At 45.6% G+C, this 19,518-nt stretch overlaps 1 protein-coding gene across 3 annotated transcripts in view; it reads left to right on the top strand.

Annotated features, from left to right (window-relative positions):
* The first annotated feature begins 1,930 nt into the window (after positions 1-1,930).
* ACSL5 (acyl-CoA synthetase long chain family member 5) overlaps positions 1,931-19,518 on the top strand; it is a 42,099-nt gene continuing 24,511 nt past the window's right edge. The window contains exon 1 of one of the 3 annotated variants that reach the window (XM_028149428.2): positions 1,931-2,113. Coding sequence is in view for 1 of the 3 variants with exons in the window: in XM_008144310.3 (XP_008142532.1) it covers positions 4,529-4,547 (19 nt within the window). In the remaining 2 variants the exon portion in view is untranslated. Of the gene's footprint in view, positions 2,114-4,143; positions 4,548-17,305; positions 17,381-19,518 lie in introns of those variants that run through there. The other 2 variants (XM_008144310.3, XM_054728904.1) reach the window with 2 other exon arrangements.

Consider the following 19,518-nt stretch of genomic DNA (forward strand, 5'->3'; position numbering starts at 1 on the left):
GGTTTTGATTTACATTTACGTAAAGGAGAAGTGGGACAGTGAGTAGCAATTCCTTCCACTGTTGCCAAAGCTCTATTCTTGGACTTGGCCTGCCAGCGATCTTGAGTAACACCTCTCTTCTACACTCTGTGTCAAGTTGTCCTCCCAACTGTAGGGTCAGCATAGCCAAGACTACCCCAAACACAGTCCCCTTTAACCTTTCAGTAGTTGAGCCCATTGAAGGTCAGGAGGCTGCTGATAGTGAGCTCCTAGTGTGGTCCCCAGATCAGCAGCATCCACATCACCCAGAATTGTTAGGAATTCAGATTCTCAGGCCCGCACCCAGGCCGACTGAACCAGAAACTCTGGCACTGGCTCAGTCATCTGGGCTGCAACAAGCTCTCCAGGGGATTGTGAGGCTTGCTCGAGTTTGGGAACCACCGCCTTGAAGCACCTTGCTCTGGAAACGGCTGCATCAGAAGGTGGTCCAACACAACTTGGCATTTGTCCAATCAAGTGGGATTCATGCTCCCAGTTCTTTAGCCACTTCTTAGAAGCCATTTTTTTTCCTCAGGTACTAGGGCTCTGTGACGAGAAATGACCTTGAAGAGTTAATGCACCTCAGACCTGGAGAATCTGGCCTAATAAGACCTCTTTGTTAGTGTGGGAGCCACTCCTCCCCACAGGAGTGGCTACCAGCAGGAAGTGGTATTGGCTTCTAATTTTTATATTGGCCACCTGACCAAGTGGTTAGAAGAAACCTAATGCAGCATTTCCACGAATTTCTGCAGGCCTGGTCCACAGAAAGCCTTTGAGTGCCTAAGGTCTACTGGTGGTTAAATGAACACTTAGCCATGACGCAGCACCATCGGGGCAGAGGCAGCGCGGTGGGTGTCTGTGTCCCTACCACAGGTCTTGCCTTGATAACTGGTTGTGTGATTCTGAGCGATGTCTTTCACCCGAAAAGGCCTCCATTGGCCTCACCTGTAAAATAGGTATTAAACACAATCTCCAGGGCCTCTCTCACCTCCACTCACCATTTTTGTTCAGTAATGATGCCTTGTAGTCTTCAAGATTTTGGAATCAAGAATGGGGACTAGGGACTTCCAAATGGAAAGAGAGGGTAGGACACTTACTATATAGACTAAACAGTGATGCAATAGCAATCCTGCTCCTTCCAGGGCCTTGCTAAGCTGTGGGTAGTTGGAGCCTGGATTCTGCATTCTAATTTTGTATTGACTGATTGATTTGAGAGAGAGAGGGAGAGAGAGGGAGAAAGGGGGGAGAGAGAGAGAGAGAGAGAGAGAGAGAGAGAGAGAGAGAGAGAGAGACATTGATTTGTTGTTCCACTTAATTATGTACACATTGATTGCTTCTTGTGTGTGCCCTAATGGGAGATCGAACCCACAACCTTGGCATATTGGGACACACAGAACTACCAGGCCAGGGCCAGGATTCTGCATTCTAAAGTCAACCTAGCTGGGTTTGTGCCTCAGTCTAGACTCTAGAGTGATTTGCCTTATTTGGTTTTTTAGCGATGTTCTAATTCTGGAGGGGTCACTGGCCTCTGCTTATTCCAACCTTAAAGTTAGAGCTTGAGTAACAATTAGAGTGGCTTCTCATTCTTCTCTCACTCTCGATTCAGGGAGTGCTTTAATCCCTACTTTTCTCTAGATTTTCCTTTTCCTGTCGCAATCTCAAGGATTCTGCCCCAAAAGCAGATGCAAAGCCCTACCAACCCTCTTTTCTTCCACAGAGGTATGGGCTCTGCAAAGGATTTTGCTTGTTAAACCTTAGCTTTCTTAGCTGAGGGCTTTTTTTTCCTCCTTCCTCTTAAGCCCATTGCATAACAATCTGCTGTTTTAACCTTTTGCCAAATTCTACACTTCTCACTGTCTGAGGTTACTACGAGTGTTTGAACAGGTAACGTCTACCTTTGAACTTCTGTTGCAACAGGTTCAAAGTTTTCAGGAGAGCTTGTTGGCCACTCTCAGGACAGTACGCATTGGCTTCAGGTGTGGCCAGTCCCCAGAGCTGTGGCAAAGGCAGAGGTGCCTGCCGGCGGCGCTGAGCCCCTACAGCCAGCTGTGAGGGGCGCATTCCCTGCACCCAGGAAGTGAACGGATCCTTACAGGTAAGCTGCAGTAACTCTGCCTGCTCTAGAGTTTATGTGTCTATGGGAGAGCAGGGATGGGAGTGGTTGAGGGGAGCGAAGTGGGACATATGTCCATTCTCAGCCTAAGGCACTTTCAACATGAAGTTACATTTCATTGAGTAGTAATCTCAGCTGACTTATGTGGGAGGCACAAGAAAATCAATCAAAACCGGGTGGAGACATTGGATCGAGCTGAATGCTGGCAGGAGATAGACTTGGAAGAGAAAGTTGTTCATTTCACTAAATACGATCAAAACAGATTTCAAACCTCTGAGGATTATAGAGGAAGCCAGGATGTGGGTCTCTTTCGTCTTCCATTCAGAAATTTCTGTGTCAATATGGTTAGAAAGGGCATTCATTCATCAGCTGTGGATGGCAGCGTTCCCATTTGGAAGAAAGAAGGAGAAGAGAAACCTTAGTAGACACTCTGTCAGGTGCTGGGGTCTCTAAGTACAGGGCAGGCTTTACCTCATTGGGAGGTGGTTGGTATCGCATTTCATAAACAAACCATGTGCCTCTGGGCTTGAACAGCGTGGCCTGGGCTACACAGCTGAGATGTTATGGCGAGGCAAGGGTTTGAGTCACGACCAGTGTGTTGCTACAGGCTGCTGCGTGATGCAGAATTCATGTGGATTGCCAAACCTTCTGTGGCTCTCTCAAATCTCGGGGCTGTCACTCCTGTGCACAGAGGGCTGACTAGGAATGCAAGTCAGCTAGACCTTTAGAATGACCCAGAGTGTTCTGAACTTGAGCATTTGGTTCTGGAGGGAACAATTAGAAATAAAGAGAGGCTAGTCTCTTCCTGGCTCTGAGCTCTTCATCTGGTTGGTAAAAGAAGACAGCACCCAGGGAACAGCCCACAGTATTAGAGTGACCGAGACTCCACGCCCATTCTGCTGTCCTGGGCTCTCCGCTGGGGGAAGCTTCCTCTTGGGGGATTGAGCTGCTGAAACTAAGCCAAGCCAAGTGCTCCTTCAGCCATGAGATGCCCCAGAAGCGGGGGGCTACCCTCATCTTCCTGTACTTCAATTTCTCCCATGTCTTAGGTGGTCTCCAGGGAGACCCAGGGACCAACTCCTGTTCTCTGAGATTGTGGCCAAGCCTATCCTGGTGTTTTTAGTCAGAACTTTTTAGGACCTCCTCTCTTGGAGAGAAAAGAAATCCTAAGCTGGATGGGAACGTGCTGTTAACTTCCGGGGTGTCTGGGAGGTGGGAGGGAGGAAGAGGGACAGGAAGGGGCAGGAGAGTTCGTATTTCTGCTTCTAAGTTCCAGAATGGAAGTTCCCGTGCCCTTCTGTGGCCACAGCCTTAGGAAAATCCAATGAGACTAGTACAGGTCCTGATACCTCTGCTAACTCCCTGGAGACTTTCAGGAGGCCTGAACATTCTAAACAATTTCATAACAATACTAAGAAGGTATTTGCCTTTCCCACGTTCATTGCCCTTTGTGTGTGTGTGTGTGTGTGTGTGTGTGTGTGTGTGTGTGTGTGAGAGAGAGAGAGAGAGAGAGAGAGAGAGAGAGAGAGAGAGACACGCTGGGTTTTCCAGAAGCTACTAGATGCGAGCCAGGTCAGTCTGACAGCCCCTGGCACATGTGCTTGTCTGGTCCTGTGATTTAATTTTTCCAGGTTTACTTTGGGGAGGTGGGGGAGGCAGCAGAATGGATTTTTGATTTAAAGTCTGAGGGATGAAAAGGATGAGCTGATGGGTCAGAGGAAGGAAAACAAAGTCTTTCCATTCACCCCTGTGCTTCCTGGCCTGGTGCATTGGGGCTTTATCAGCTTCGGGCCTGAGGCAGGTATGCTGGGGATTGGAGAGAGGCTGACACCCCCGGGCGCTGGGCTGGCCTCCGGTTCCCCTCGGGTCCTGGGAGGTCTGTGAGGGCTGAGTTGCCTGGGGAGGGACTTCCCTGCTCTGTGACTCTAGCAGGGAGCAGCGTCACTTCCTCAACACACTGTCTGAGGGGCACCTCCTGTCACTTTTGTTTGTTTGATTTTTGTCTTCGCTCACTCCGAGGTGGTCATAGGAGGAAAGGGTGAACAGTGGGATGTGGGCTGGCTTCGTCTCAGCCCTCGGGGGCTGGGGTTAAGGCGTTTGACAAGCTGCCAGGGTAGGCTTGGCGCCTTCTCCCTCCTGGTCAGACACTTCCACTTTCAGTTGTAAACGAAAAACCAGGAAGTGGAGTCCCCGAGCACGTTCAGGAGCCCGGCCATGGCCTAACGTGGGGCCGGCAGACAGGGCAGAACTGGGGCACTCTGAGCCGGGCCATCTGTCTGCATGGATGCTCTGAGGCCACTCAGTCCCTGGAGGTCACAGGGGTGAGGGAAGAAGAACAGGGACTCACGTGCCAGAAGAACTTGGATCAGGAAGCTCCATCGCTGGAAACACTGAGGGATGCGACTCCCCTCCCAGGGTAAGGGGACCGTGTTAAGGGGGGTATTTAGCAAAGTGTCTTGGGAGCATGGGGCAGAGGCTGAGAAGGCATTCTGACTCCCAGATTCAGTGAATCTAGAGCTGGCTGTGTCCCAGCCACGTGTCAGCACTTTCTCTCCCAGGTCTCTAGGGCCCTCCTGTAGACCCTCCTCATCAGGACCGGGGAGTGGAGGGAGGAATGTGGGCATGAGGTAGACTTTCTTCCTCCTGCCTCTCTCGGGGAGGTGAACCATAAATGAGACCTGGTTTCCTGGGCCTGAGCATCTGCCCTAGCTCCCATGTGGGCTGCGGGTTGCCCTCCATTTTCATGGCGGACTTTGACTCCTTCCTGGGGTAAGGGCTGATGAATGAGTGAGTGATGGAATGGTTCTGATGGAGCTGGGTCTGTTTAAGGGCAAGAGCCAACAGTTGAATCTCAGATGAACTTCAAGGATGTTCAAGGAGCGAGTATTAAAAAGGGACTCCACGGTCGGTGCTTTCTGGCTTCTGTGGGTATCAACCCTTGTGGAGGTTTGAAAAGTAGGATTGAATCGGTAGCTCCAACGTGTAGGTGATTGGTGGTCTCTCACAGAGGCAGAGTCTTAGAAATAATTCAATTAAATGTATTTAATTTAATTTTAAAAGTAAAAGATTGATTTAGTAAAAAATAAAAATAGAGTAATTGGGTTTGCTTGATTGCTTTTGCTATATTCCAGCATGGGAGGCATGCTCTGGTGGTTCCCTCTAATTTACAAGGGTTTGAGATGAACATAGAATAATCTTGGAAGAGGCATGGCATATAAAATGTGGTTGGTATCACTTGCGTGCTTGGCACAATGCAAAGAACAAAAACCTAAATAAAACAAGAATCACAGATGCTTTTAGGATAGGCAGATCATATAGCCAAGTAAAGAAAATGGTACATAATAAGATGTCAATGGTGAGGACTCTGGCAAAATGCAAGGCAGGCATACCCCTGAAAAACACATTTCTTTTTTTTTTTTTTTAATAACAAATATTAACCAGACCAAACAGAATGTATTAGCCAGGCATTTGACTTAGATCCTAACCTAAAACAGTAATCTCTCCTAGGCTATATTCTAACTCTTTGAGGACAAAAACACCTACAATAAAATCCATACATCATTGAGTTCCTAACTGCTAAGTATACAGGGGGGCCACAGATTCTTCAAGGGAGGCTGGGGGGTCAGGGGAAGGGAGAGCATCAGAGAATGAATGGACAGAGGGAAGATGAAGCCAGTTATACACCAGCTCATAGTAAATACACTTACATTTTTTCTTTTTTTTCTTCTTCTTCAATCCTCACCTGTAGACACGTTCATTGATCTTAGAGAGAGAGAGAGAAGAAGGGAGAGAGAGAGAAATATCAATGTGAGAGAAAAACATTGATTGGTTGCCTCCCACCCATGCCCTGACTGGGGATCGAACCTGCAACCCAGGTATGTGCCCCAACAGGGAATCAAACCCGCAACCCTTTTGGTGCATGGGATGATATTCCAACCAACTGAGCCACCCAGCCAGGGCGATACACTCACATTTCATTAAGACAATCTTATGAGGTGGATGGTTTCACCATTTCATGGTTGAGAGAGTAGGCTCAGAGAGGGATGGCAATTTCCCCAAGGTCACAAAGCAGCCAGTTGTCTAATGCTAAAACCATGCTCCATCCACTCATGTGTGGAATTAGCCTTTCTTCAGATTTCCTAAAAAATTGTATTTGTGATAAGGTTTTCAAGTATGGGAACCGGGGCAGGTATTAAGTTTATATATTTATTAGATATTTTTCAGGTTGACATTTTTCTGGAACTATAATTATTAGAGGACCCTTCATTGAATATATTCGATGGGGCAGTGCTGTCCTGTTTTATGGGGCTTTTCTCGTTGATATTTAAAATGATCTGTGAGGTAGGTACTTTGTTTCATAGGTAGAGAAACTGAGAGTTAGAAAGAAAGAAACTGGACACGGTGCGCAGAGATTGGAGCCGGACTTCGAACTCTGACACGTTTAGTTCCAAAGGCAAGCTGTGGCTCAGTTTCTGAGAAACCTAGTTTAGTGGTCATGGGCCAAAGAATCGGAAACGGGGAGAAACCCTCCTTTGACAATCCTCCCACTTTTTTCAAATCCAGAGAGGCAGAAAGCAGATTGGTGGCTGACAGGGATTGGGAGGAGAGGAATAACTGCTACATGGGTTCAGGGTTTCCTTGGGGGATGATGAAAGTGCTTAGGACCTAGATAGAAGTGGTGGTTGGCCAACATGTCAGTGTTCTAGGTGCCACTGAGTTGTTCACTTTCAAATGGTTAATTTTATGTGAATTGCACCTCAAAGAAGTCCTCCCACCTCCTGGGAGGGGAATTCCCAAATCAGACTTTTGGCCATATTTTAGAAACCAGGGGTGACGTGTCTGCTCCTGTCTGTCTCATATGCCTGGCCAGCGATGCACTGATCCTCATTTGGGGTTCAGCCTGGGGTGATTCTTGGGCAGCACCTTGCAAGGGCGACGTGTCCCTGGCTGCCCTGAGTTTATCCATCACTGCGCATGTTCACACTCTGCTGTAAACTCCACTGGGTCTGTTTCTCCCCTAGGTGACTATGCCTTGAGGTCAGAAATGGACCCTCACTCCTTCTTTCCTCCGGCACAGGGCCTGATATTTCCCAGGCTCTTACTTCATTCATGTTAGGTCAGGTAGCCCTTGTACTGCTATGGGAATGCCATGGTACCCCCCTCTTCAGGGGAGCTGGTAGTAGATCTCTGGGTTCCCAGTGGTCACTCTACTGTAAGAGTTATGAGGTTGTGAAGGGCTTGTAGGAGAATGCAGGGGTGGGGTAGGATGAGAGGAGATGGGTGGGTCGGAGCTCAGAGGTATACCATGCCCTCTACAGCTACAAATCCTCTGTTTAGATAGAAATGAGGAGTTAAGACCTTTGCACATAAGTTGAAAGATGGTTATAGTATGAAGACCTTGATTATCTCTTCTCATTTGGGATTTCTCAAAATAGAACATCTGATATTGACAATGAGTTGGAAACAGGTGAGTGGAAGGGGAGCTAGTCTACTGAGAACTCCCCATGTGCCCAACAGTGTACCAGAAGGTCCACCCAGTATCCCTTTGGAGTAGAAATTATCACTGGCCCCTTCTTGTATACAGTTGAGGGAACTTACACTCAGTGACATTGTCACTGCCTACACCTGGCCACACACCTAGTAAGTAGTAGAGCTATTGCTTTGGTACTTGAAAAGGCAATGACCTTACAAGTTTGCCTCTGGAAAGGAGACTATGGGCAATAAAGCTTATTTGCAAATTGGATCTGGTGACTCCTGACCATTGGCCAAACCAGGTAGCATGAGGGCTGATTCCGCAGAGAGCCCAGGTAGCAAGGTCTCTTTCACAAATTCTTGCATCACCCTGACCTTATCCTGGCATGGTGACGTGACCTAGCACTTTGTCCAGCCTATCTTTTTACAGGCTCTCTTATCAAATCCAGTAGACCTTTGAGACTGGGTTTCCTGACCTCAGGCCTCTCATAAATCACTTGGTCAGCAACAGACTTGGGGAGCGTTGGGGGTGCAAGGTATTCCGTAGGGTAGGGCTGCTGGACTGTGATTTGTGGGAAACCTGATGGTGATCCAGTTGGATTTGTCACTGCCTGTCACCAGCCTATCAATGAGTGTCTCAACAACTATTTCAGGCTACCTTCATGGACTGAGTTATTTGATCTAATGAGGGATTTCCTATTAAATACCACTCAGCTCAACTGGCCAAGGCTCTCTGGTGTTTGTGAACTGAAATGACAGTGATGTGGTGTCAACACCAGGCCCCAGGCACTCTCTCATTCAGCCTTCTTGGCAGCTTTTTCTTCCTTTTTTTTTTTCTTTTCAACTAAATCAGAAATACCACTTCATCATCCTGTCCCCAAATGCCCTGCTTTAGTGTCTGTAGCCATATTAGCTGTCACCCACATCTGGGTATCCCCTTCCTCGCTTCCACTGAGGTTCATCTGACCTAATGCAGTGACTGGTATCCATGGAAACAGTAGAAGGGGAGACCCAGAAAACATTTGAGAAGGATGGTTTGGTGACAGTGACCCTGGCTGGACACTTAGCTGAGGGTTTATTTGCCATTGGTGTTGTCAATAGAGTCATCATCCTTGATTGATCCTGGGAATGAGACTATTGGCAATAAAGTCAGGGGATCTAGACCCCTGAGGGTCTAGAGCTCCATACCTTTACCTCCACCCACTTTAGTCTACACTAGCCTCTCCCTTCTCCAAATTCATTAGCCTGTGTCCCACACACTGAATCCTTCTCTAAGTATGTTCAGTGTTTGATAGACTCTTAAGTCCTCAAAGGGCAGGAACTATATCTTCTAAGTGTTTTTCTCCCTGCACATGGCACAGTGCTAGGCACAAGTGGATGAAGCTCTTTGTTGGCCTTATTAAAAGTAAATTATAAGTCAATTTAAAGTGCAGAGAATAAATAAATCTCTTGCCATACACATACTTCTCCAGCCCACCGGATGCTCTCAAAACTGGGGCACATCCCAACATAGAGCATGTGTTTACTGCCTGGATAACTGGCTTTATTCCCTACTATGTACTCTACGTGTGCTTTCCCCATGCTGAGCACACTGCCTAGCACAGAGTAGGTGCTCAGATCATCAAACGCTTGCAGAATGAGTGGACCTTGGCTTCATTCGGGTCAGGCTGCTTAGCATTGTCCTTGCCATGGCATGAAGCCCCTGGCTGTGGCATTTCAGAGGAGGGCTCAGCTGATTCTGCCCCCCTCTGCAATGATATGATGTGACAGGTGCCCATCATGTCATTGCGGGATTGAATTCTGAGACCTGTAAGTTACCTTACTCTGAACTTGTGCCAGTAGTGAGCGAAAGGGGAAGGTGACCCAGGCACTGTGTTGGGCACAGTGGAATCTGAAAGTCTGGCAGCCTCTGCCTGGAAGTTCTCATGGCCTAAGTTCACAGAATCGCAGGAAGCCTCCCTGAGACCTGAACCCATTTCTCACAACCCTCCTGAGCTCTGGTTCCTGCAGGTTTTCCTGTGTGATTTGGCAGCAAAGCTATCCCAAAAGGATATGCACTGAAACCCTAGCGATGTATTGATGGGGTGCTTGCTGGCGGGCCAGGGCACCTGTCCCATGCCTAGCCCTCACCCTCTCTCTGTCAGCTCCCGTCCAAGTTGGAACTGTTAACATGTGGTCTAGCAATTGGGCTAGAAAGAGTGACATGTGGGAGCTTCCTATCACTTTCCTACGTTAATTATTGAAACTCTCACAGAATCTTTCCGTGGTGTGGCAGTGACTACTGGGCCAGCCTGTGGGATTGAGTAGGGGTCTCCTTCGGTAATGCTGTCTTCTTGTCCTGCCTGGCACGGCCCTGTGGAGGTGAGAAAGGCCCTTTCTCCTCTGTCTTGGGCCATCCCCAGGTGTGTGTGTGTGCTTCAGAGCAGGCTGGGCGCCAGGCCTCCAGAGGAGGAGAGCCACCTTTGCCTGGTGCCGTGGCCCTGCTTGGTGGGGAAGGTTACTGTAAGTCACCTGAGCACCGCTGGTGATTGGCTGGGAAGTTATCTGTAGGCTCATAGGTCAGGAGCTTAGGCCAGCCTCTTTCCTCAGCAGCTTGAGGCCCTGGGACTGAAATGTGATCTTTGCTCTGGTTTCTTATCTGCTAAAGAAATGAATGAAGAGTGTTTCCACCCCCAGAGCTGCTGTGGGACCGGCCTGCTCAGTGGCTGAGAGCACTGCGCTCACCAGTGCTGGGGGAAAAACAGTGCGGCTTTGGTGGTGGGACAGCTGCATGTTTAGAAACAAAGCGAGGCTGTATTCTCAGGGGTGCTGGCAGGAAATGCTGCCCCACCCCCTGAAAGGTGGCGCAACTTCCTCAGTCAGCTGCCAAAGTCCAGGGCAGGATAATTTGGAGGTGTTCACTTTATGGTTTGTTGAGGATAGCATGCATATTTCAGATCAAGTGATAAGTGATACATACTCTCAAGTGTCACTTCCCTTAGGAGATCTACTCTAACCTCCCCGATTAAAAACAGCAACAAAACACAACCCTGATGAACCCTCAATCCTCCTCCTCTAGTTTATTTTTTTATTCCATTTTTAAAAATATAGTCTAGGTATTGTTTAGGCTTGTTGTCAAACTCTCCAATAAAATACAGCCCCACCAGGATGGGGTTTTCACTACTGCTTCCCATCCCCTGGAATGATGTCTAATACACAGCCAAGCACTTCAATATCTTTGGCTGATGATCGCACACTCGAAATTTCTGGAAAATCCATTCATGATTTTCCCTCTCCCATCTATCTTTTTCTATGAGGAGTATGCATTTAACAACTCAGAAATATGCAGGTTGTCTGATCATGGTTGTTGCTGCTTTTCTTTCTACTTTCCATATCAAGGCATGCAGATCTTCTTTATTCTTTTCCATACCTGCCAAGAGTTCCACTGTATGGAAGTGCTATGATTTATTTGGTTACTCTCCTATCAAGGAAGGCTCTCCTGGTCTCTGGCATTATAAATACTTTTCTTTCTTTCTTTCTTTCTTTCTTTCTTTCTTTCTTTCTTTCTTTCTCTCTCTCTCTCTCTCTTTCTCTTTCTTTCTTTCTTTCTTTCTTTCTTTCTTTCTTTCTTTCTCTCTTTTTCTCTTTCTCTTTCTTTCTTTCTTTCTTTCTTTCTTTCTTTCTTTCTCTTTCTTTCTTTCTTTCTTTCTTTCTTTCTTTCTTTCTCTCTCTTTCTTTCTTTCTTTCTTTCTCTCTCTCTCTCTCTCTCTCTCTCTCTCTCTCTCTCTCTCTCTCTCTCTCTCCCCCTTCCTTCCTTCCTTCCTTCCTTCCTTCCTTCCTTCCTTCCTTCCTTCCTTCCTTCCTTCCTTCCTTCCTTCCTTTCTTTTTTTTAATTCTCACTCAAGGTTATCTTTCCCATTGATTTTTACAGAGAGTGAAAAGGGAGGGAATTGGGCAGGACAGGGGTGGGGCGTGGAGAGAGAGAGAGAAACATTGACACATCATTTGGTTGCCTCCAGGCTGGACCGGATCAAACCTGAAACCCAGATACATGCCCTTGACCAGGAATCAAACCCGAGACCCTTCGGTGTGCAGGTCAATGCTCTATTTACTGAACCACACTGTCCAGGGCTATAAACACTTTTACAGATTTGATGATGATGAACAGAATAGCTAAGACCTGAGACTATGCATCAGGCACAGTTCTAAGCACTTTACAGGTACATTAACCCCTTTAGTCATGGGGACAGCCTTCTGAGGCAGAAATTATTACCAGTTTCCAGATTAGAAACCACACAGTGGGGATCTACCCCTTGTCACAAAGAAGATGACCAAGAAGGGTTTGAGCCCAAGTAGTCTGACTCGCATCCTTCACAGGTACCTTACACAGCCACATGTGAGGCACTGGATTGAACTGGTATCTTTCTACAGGAAAAATTACTAGCAGAGTCATTAGGTGAAAGGGCACACATCCTGAATTGTGGTCAAGGGCAAGGGGCACATCTCTAAGGAGGCTGCACCAAATTTGTTTCTGTGACTCACAGCACATTTTGCACTATTTCATCATGACTAACCTAAGGGGTGGGGAAAAGGCATTTCATTTAAATGTGCATTCTTTAAATTTAATTCTTTATTTTTTAAAGTATTACATATGTCTCCTTTTTCTCCCATTGACCTCTCCCTGGTCGTCCCCCTCCCCTCCCAGCACATGCCTTCACCCCCTACTGTCCGTGTCCATGGGTTATGCTTATATGCATGCGTACAAGTTCTTTGGTTGATCTCCCTCCACCCCCTGCCTTCCCTCTGAGGTTGGATGGTCTGTTCGATGCTTCTATGTCTCTTGATCTATTTTAGTTCATCAGTTAATGTTGTTTATTATATTCCACAAATGAGTGAGATCATGTGATATTTATCTTTCTCTGACTGCCCTGTTTCACTTAGCATGATGCTCTCCAGGTCCACCCATTAAATGTGCATTTTTTAAAGCTATAAGTGAAGTTGAATGTTTTCCCCTAATTTTAAGTAACCTGTAGCTGAGATTTACTCTCCTTAAGAACCAATGCTCTACCATACCAGGCTTTTATCTGACTATTTGTTTTCTGAAATAGGATCGTTGTCTCAAAACATGTTCTCTTTTATTTCTTAGTAATGACAAAATGACATTGGATACAGAAGAGTAAAGTGGTGTAAGAAAATCCCTTAGTTCAGGGTTCTGAGGAAACTGGGTGAAGGAGCTTGATATAGAATGAATATCTGGTTTTTATTCATTGCATATTAAGGAGAAGGCTATCAGACCTTCCAAGTATGCTCATAAAATGATTGGTTTGTAATGTTCTATTGACCTTTTGCCATTACTTTGGAATTTGTCTAGAAATATTGACTATGTATTTAAGGACTTAGGTGGTTGTCTCCTAAATGAGGGGTGACAGGAATTTAGGGAAAATAAAAATGAAGGCTGAGTTAGCAATTTAATGCCCAGCCAATGAACCCAAACTTTCATATACAGCCTCTTCAATAACACACAGGCCCCATTGGAGTCATTATGAGTTGTGAAAACCTGTGACATAGTCTCTAGGAGAAAGAAACTCCAAATGGAAGAATGTGTTAACTAATTGGGTATGAGAACTTGGGGACTCTGGTCTCCCATTTAATGAGCTTTCTCTCACCACAGACTAAGCCCATACATGCAAGAGAACAGAGAAACCAATCAAATCCAAATGAGTGTGCCACTTGCTAGGAGGGAGGTTTTTTAAAAAAATCTATAATTATATTTTACATCTCAATATTTCATAGAAAGTAATTAGTTCTTCAGGCCTCAAAGCAAAGATAATTTGCTTGAATTCCAGAAACCCAGGATAACAGAATTATTTATTTCTAGTCTGGACTTTCTGCTTACTTACCACTATAGTTGACTTTATTTGATAAGATTTATTCTGTAGGTTCTACCAAGTCTGACGTTGACTGATCCTGAGTGGTCCTTGATATGTATTAGAAATACACATATGTAATACCTTAATCAATAAAGAAATAAAAAAAAGAAATACATTCTTTTTGCCCTAGCTAGTTTTGCTCAGTGGACAGAGTGTCAGATTGCAGACCAAAGGGTCCTGGATTTAATTCCAGTCAAGGGCACGTACCTCGGTTGGGTTGCAGGCTCCTCCCCTACCTGGGCCCTGGTCAGGGCACATGCAGGAGGCAACCAATTGATGTGTTTCTCTCACATCGATATTTCTCTCTGTCTTTCCCTCTCTTCCACTCTCTCTACAAAAAAAAAAAAAAAAAAGCAATGGAAAAAATATCATCAGGTGAGGATTTAAAAGAAAAGAAAAGTGAAAGAAATACATTCTCTTCACCACCCACCACCCCTACCCCACTACCTTGCCAAAATATTGACTTGGGAGTACCTATGTCAAGATTCTCAGAATGACTTGTGATTATCTAAGTTTGGGGAGTTTGGGGGAAGTTTTACTAAGGAAAAAATGGGCTCACTAAGAGTATTTAGAACAGACAATTCTGAACCAGAGAACTGGTCATTTATTTAGCAACCACTCATTGAAAGTTTACTGTGTTGTGTGCCAGGCACAGTGCAGGCACTGGAGGCACTGCAGTGAACAGAAGAAGAATCCCTGTTCCAATTAGAACATCAGTTCTATAGAGTCAATAGATGATAAGGGGCCAGGACTATTTTGGAGAGGGAACAGTATCACGGAAAAGAGAGAGCAAGGTTCATGGTAGTGATTGGGGTAAAAGGGGCAATATTTAATAGGGCAATCAGAGCAAACCTCTGAGGAAGTGGCATTTGAGTTGAGACCAGGCCTATAAGCCATATGTGAACATTGCAGATCTGGGGAATAGTGCTCCAGGCCAAGGGAAGAGTAAATACAGAGACTCTAAGGTAGAAATGAACTTATGGTCGATCAAAATGTGAATGTTAGGGTAGAAGAGGCCATTTAGGGATTTTATTCAAAGAAAATTAGATGTAATGAAGAAATACTGTTCTAAATCCACAAAGAAGCAAAACCCAAAGCTAAATATGGGGTGATCATAACCTAGACACCAAGGTTGGCCCTGGAAGCTTGCAAGCAGAAGGGGTCTTTCAGCTAGCTCAGGAATTAAACAGGATAGGTGCCAGAAGATGAGAGACATGGCTATGGCCATCCATACCACAAGACAATGGAAGACCCTGGAGTGAATCAAGGGGAATGCTGGGGGCAAATTGACATCCAGGGGTGTGGGTCAGAGGCATGTCACTGTGACCACATCAGAAGTGGAGGAAGCTTTCCACTTGGGACCATCCTAATGTGCACTGTGGCTCGCCCTACCATCTTCAGATAACTTGGAACAGGAACTCCCGGATACAGCAAAACACAATTCTCTTTCCTCTTTTCTTTACCCCTATTGCACTTCTCCCTACCCACACTTTCCCAACTAGGAGTGATGTAAAGGGAAGAGGAAATGCTCTCTCACCAATTGCTTGCAAGGCATTCTGTGAAGTGGCCAAAACAGAATTGTCATTTAAGTGACACAGGACACATGACAGAAGCAATGGTGGCTTTCCCCTTGTTCATTTGAGCACGTATGTGTTAACAAATTCTAAAGGTTGGAATGGTTACCCGAGCTTCCCAGTCAGGATGGTGTAACCCAACCTGAAGATCTTACCTTCTCTCAGACCCTCTGTTTCTCCCATTTATAGTGAGAGTTACATGATAGGGGCACAAATCCTCTCTAGCGGGAGGTAGCATTACAAAGTTAAAAATATGTGTTTAGTGCATTAAAAAGAAGACTGTCAAGATAGTGAAAAGACCACAGAATGGGAGAAAATATTAGTGAATCATAAAGGTCTCTTACAACCCCAAAACAAAAAGACAACCAATTTAAAAATGGGCAAAGAACTGGAATAGACATCTCTTTATAGAAGAAATGCAAATGCCATAAGCAAATGAAAAGATGGGCTAATTTAGCAGCCATATGAAGGGATGAAGAACTGATACATAACATGGATAAATCTTTTCTTTTTGTTGTTGACACTATTACAGATGTCCCCCTTTGCCCACCTCTACCCAGCCCCCCACCCTGCAGGCCTTCACCACATACCTGTCTGTGTCCACGGCCTATGCATATATGCATATATGTTCTTTGGTTAATCTCTTCCAGTTCCCCTCCCAACCCCCCTCCTCTCTGAAGTCTGTCAGTGTGTAACATGAATAAATCTTGAAAATATTATACTGAGTAAAAGAAATCACACACAAAGAGTCCCATATTATATAATGTCATTTCTATGAAATATTCAGAATTAGCCAATCAATAGAAGCAGAAAGTAAATTTGAGATTGCTGAGGTCTGGGAGGAGAAGAGAATGGGGAGTAAATGCTTAATGTGTTACAGGATGTCCTTTCTGGGGTGAGAGCAATGTTTTGGGATTTATTAGAGGTGATGGTTGTACAACGTTATGAATGAACTAAATGCTCCTAAATTGTACATTTAAAAATGATTGATCCTGTGTTTTTAAAATTCTACCTCAATTTTTAAACATGTGGGGAGGCAGGGAGGGATCGGCTGAAAGTCTGAGCATATCCTATTTGAATTGGATGCCAGGTCAGTAATAGGAAAGCACACTATTGCAGTTGACACACAGTTACATCCTTCAGCGGCTTCCGAAATCCAGTGCAGGCAAGGTGCTTTTATTCTCCTGAAACCGGTCTTGGCATTCATAAACACCTCCCTTGTTTGTGAGGAAGTCGTCTGTCTCATTCCATTTGTGGGCAGTATGGCTGGAATATGTCTAACAGAAGTGCTCATTGGCGGACCACAGTCCAGGTTAAACCACACATGTTTTTGTTAATCCCAAACCGGACACTTACCATTTGAGCCAAGAGTTAAAATGGAGGTTTCATAAAAACCCAGTGTTCCAGGTTTTCTAGGGAGAAAAAAAAAATCTGACCATCTGGTGACCTCAAGCTAATATTACTACATGATAACCGTCAGTCAAGGTTGACAGCAGATGCTGCCTTTCTCTTTCTCTCCCTCTCCATCTACCTCTCCCTCTTCGTTTCCTCTCTTTCTCCCCTCTCCCTTTATGCTACCTGCCAGGCTATTGGCCCTCCCTCCCCCTCCCATACTGCCACAACTGAACATAAATTTCACCTTTAGACCCTCTTTTAAAGTCGTTGTTTGCCAAGTCTCCCACTGAATCTGCCATCTGTAGGAAGAGGGCAAAGTCCTCAATGCAACAATGTGTTCTCATAGCTGAGAAGTGGGTGGGGGTGGGTATGCAGGTAAGAACCTCTTAATTTGACAGGGGCATTGGGGCAGAGAGAAGAATCCTGGAGCACAAGACACTAGGGGCTGGTGGCAATGTCCCAGGCTGAGGGGAGGGGCTGGTGGTGGGCAGGATGGGCGAAGACAGAGCAGGCTTCTCCTCCCTTTGGCATTGCTTTCTGCTCTGTCAATTTCACAACCCTCCTGGCTTGGCCTCGGTTGGGGTGGCCGGCCTTAGAGTCGCGTTCTGAATGGCTGGCTCTTGAACAGGTTCTGCCTCCTGGAGAGCCACTTCAGCACACAAGTCCAGGTAAGGCTGGATTCCACAAATCCCTGCTCTCAGAATCCTGGCAGGCAGTCACAATAGCACCTATTGTGACATAAGGTGGCACCTGTGGGGCCTTGCTTTTGTTTTTGCTTTGTTGTCTTTTCCTTCCCCTAAACACAATGTGGAAGAAACCAAGGAGTTGGAGACTGTCATCCCAGTCTCTGGAAGTTCATTTTTCCTCCATAAAATGGAGAGGGACTACTCCAAACTCAGGTGATAACCAATCAGGGGGCAGATAAATGATGAATGACTCAGGGTTTCTTGGGACTGTTCTCACTCGCACACAAAATTCCTAAGTTTTACAGCCTTGGTTAGCACGGAGTGAGTGTGTTCTGGATACCAGCTAATGGCAGCTGCCCCACAGTTCAAAGGGCGATGATGATCTTTTTTTTTTTAATTTCTTTATTGATTAAGGTATCACATATCAAGCGATGATGATCTTGATCTGATAAAATGTTTTATTGGACTTGCTTTGGTCTTGTGATTTGAGATACTGTTCCATAGGGCACTGAAGTAAACTTTGAGGAATGCACCTGTAACTTTGCTCTCACCTGTAAGCTGCCAGACAAATCCAGTCTCCTTGAACTTGGGGGCTAATCTCTATAAGGAAAAACTAAGTTGTGGTTTTATAGCTTTTAATGGGGAAGCATCAATGAAAATGGTAAATGAACTTGGATAAGACACTTTACCCCTGGAAGTTTCTATATTGTTGTCTGTAAAAATGCTACTTTAGGACATTGGTCAGGTTAAATTAGGTAATTCATGCAAACAACTTATCCTGTTATTGGTCCAAAATCTGTGGGTCCAACACTTCGAACCGTCAAAATTCAAAACACCAGAATTCAGGTTGAGGAAAGGCTAATTGATAAGAAGGCGCCAACTAAGAAGATGGGAGACTTAGTGGTTCCTCAAATCCATCTTAAGAAAGTACAGAGTTCAGGCTTCTTTTATGTCAAGGGAGGGAAATGAGAGGGGCTGTTTTTGTAAATGTCCATCTCCAAGCAGAATTCCTCTAATGATTACCATATCTGTATGCAAGACAAAAGAGGAGCTTTTAGTGGGAAGGCCAGGGAACAAGAAAGGCTTGAACAAGGTGGAGTCCAGTGCCTTTCATTCCGTTACAAGCTCAGGGCTTGGCATCAAGTCAACGCTCCTGTGTTTGCTGCCATTACCATTCTAATCGTTACCATTCTAATCAGTGTGAAAGCTCTGAGGCAGGAGTTGGTTCCTAGGACCTGCCCAAACTGTAGTCCCTTCTATTAGTGTAGTTTCAAGCTGTTCCTCTTGGCTAGAAGTGACAATAAAAGATGTGTTGGAAGAAGGCTTTGTTGCTCTTGGTTTCTTTCTTTTTTATTTTTTAATATATTTTTTTATTGCCGAAACCGGTTTGGCTCAGTGGATAGAGCGTCGGCCTGTGGACTGAAGGGTCCCGGGTTCGATTCCAGTCAAGGGTATGTACCTTGGTTGCAGGCACACCCCCAGTGGGGGATGTGCAGGAGGCAGCTGATCGATGTTTCTCTCTCATCGATGTTTCTAACTCTCTATCCCTCTCCCTTCCTCTCTGTAAAAAAATCAATAAAATATATTAAAATATATATATATATATATATATATATATATATTATTTCTTTATTGATTTCAGAGAGGAAGGGAGAGGAAGAGAGAGATAGAAACATCAATAATAGGAGAGAATCATTGATTGGCTGCCTTCTGCATGCCCCCTACTGGGGATCGAGCCCACAACCTGGTCATGTGCCTTTGGCCAGAATCAAACCTGGGACCCTTTAGTCTGCAGGCCGACACTCTATCCACTGAGCCAAACCAGCTAGGGCTGCTCTTGGTTTCTTGAGATCTCTTCCTGGCCCAAATCTCCCAGGCTCACCTGCCACCATGTGCCAGGCCCATTTTCTAGCACCCTTTCTGCCTACCTGATTCACGTGGCCTCCAATAAAAAAATGTTTCCCCCAGAATCCCCAGAGGAGAGTACATTGGACATAGTAAGCCCCTCCTGATGCTTTAAAAAACAGAAAGCAATGAGCAAGGCCTATCTGGCCAGCAGGAAATGTCCTTCATGCAGAGTGCTTGATTTCTAAAATCTGTGGTTTCACTTCTACAGAGGTTCCCTCTGCCATTTGGTTTATACTAGGGAAATCCAGCCAGAAGGGTCCTTCTTGACCCTCGCCTGCCTGGGAAAAGGGAAGCTCTCTGCAGCACCATCCTCTGCCTACCAGCTTATGTTGGGTCCAGAAGGCTGCTTCTAGGCTTTGTGGGCCAGAAATAAAAGACAGTCATCCCTCAAAATTGTCTGGGAAATGATTAACTTTTTTCCTTTGATCCTTTCCACCTTGTGG

Source organism: Eptesicus fuscus, chromosome 17 (genome assembly GCF_027574615.1).
Source record: "Eptesicus fuscus isolate TK198812 chromosome 17, DD_ASM_mEF_20220401, whole genome shotgun sequence".
NCBI lineage: Eukaryota > Metazoa > Chordata > Mammalia > Chiroptera > Vespertilionidae > Eptesicus > Eptesicus fuscus.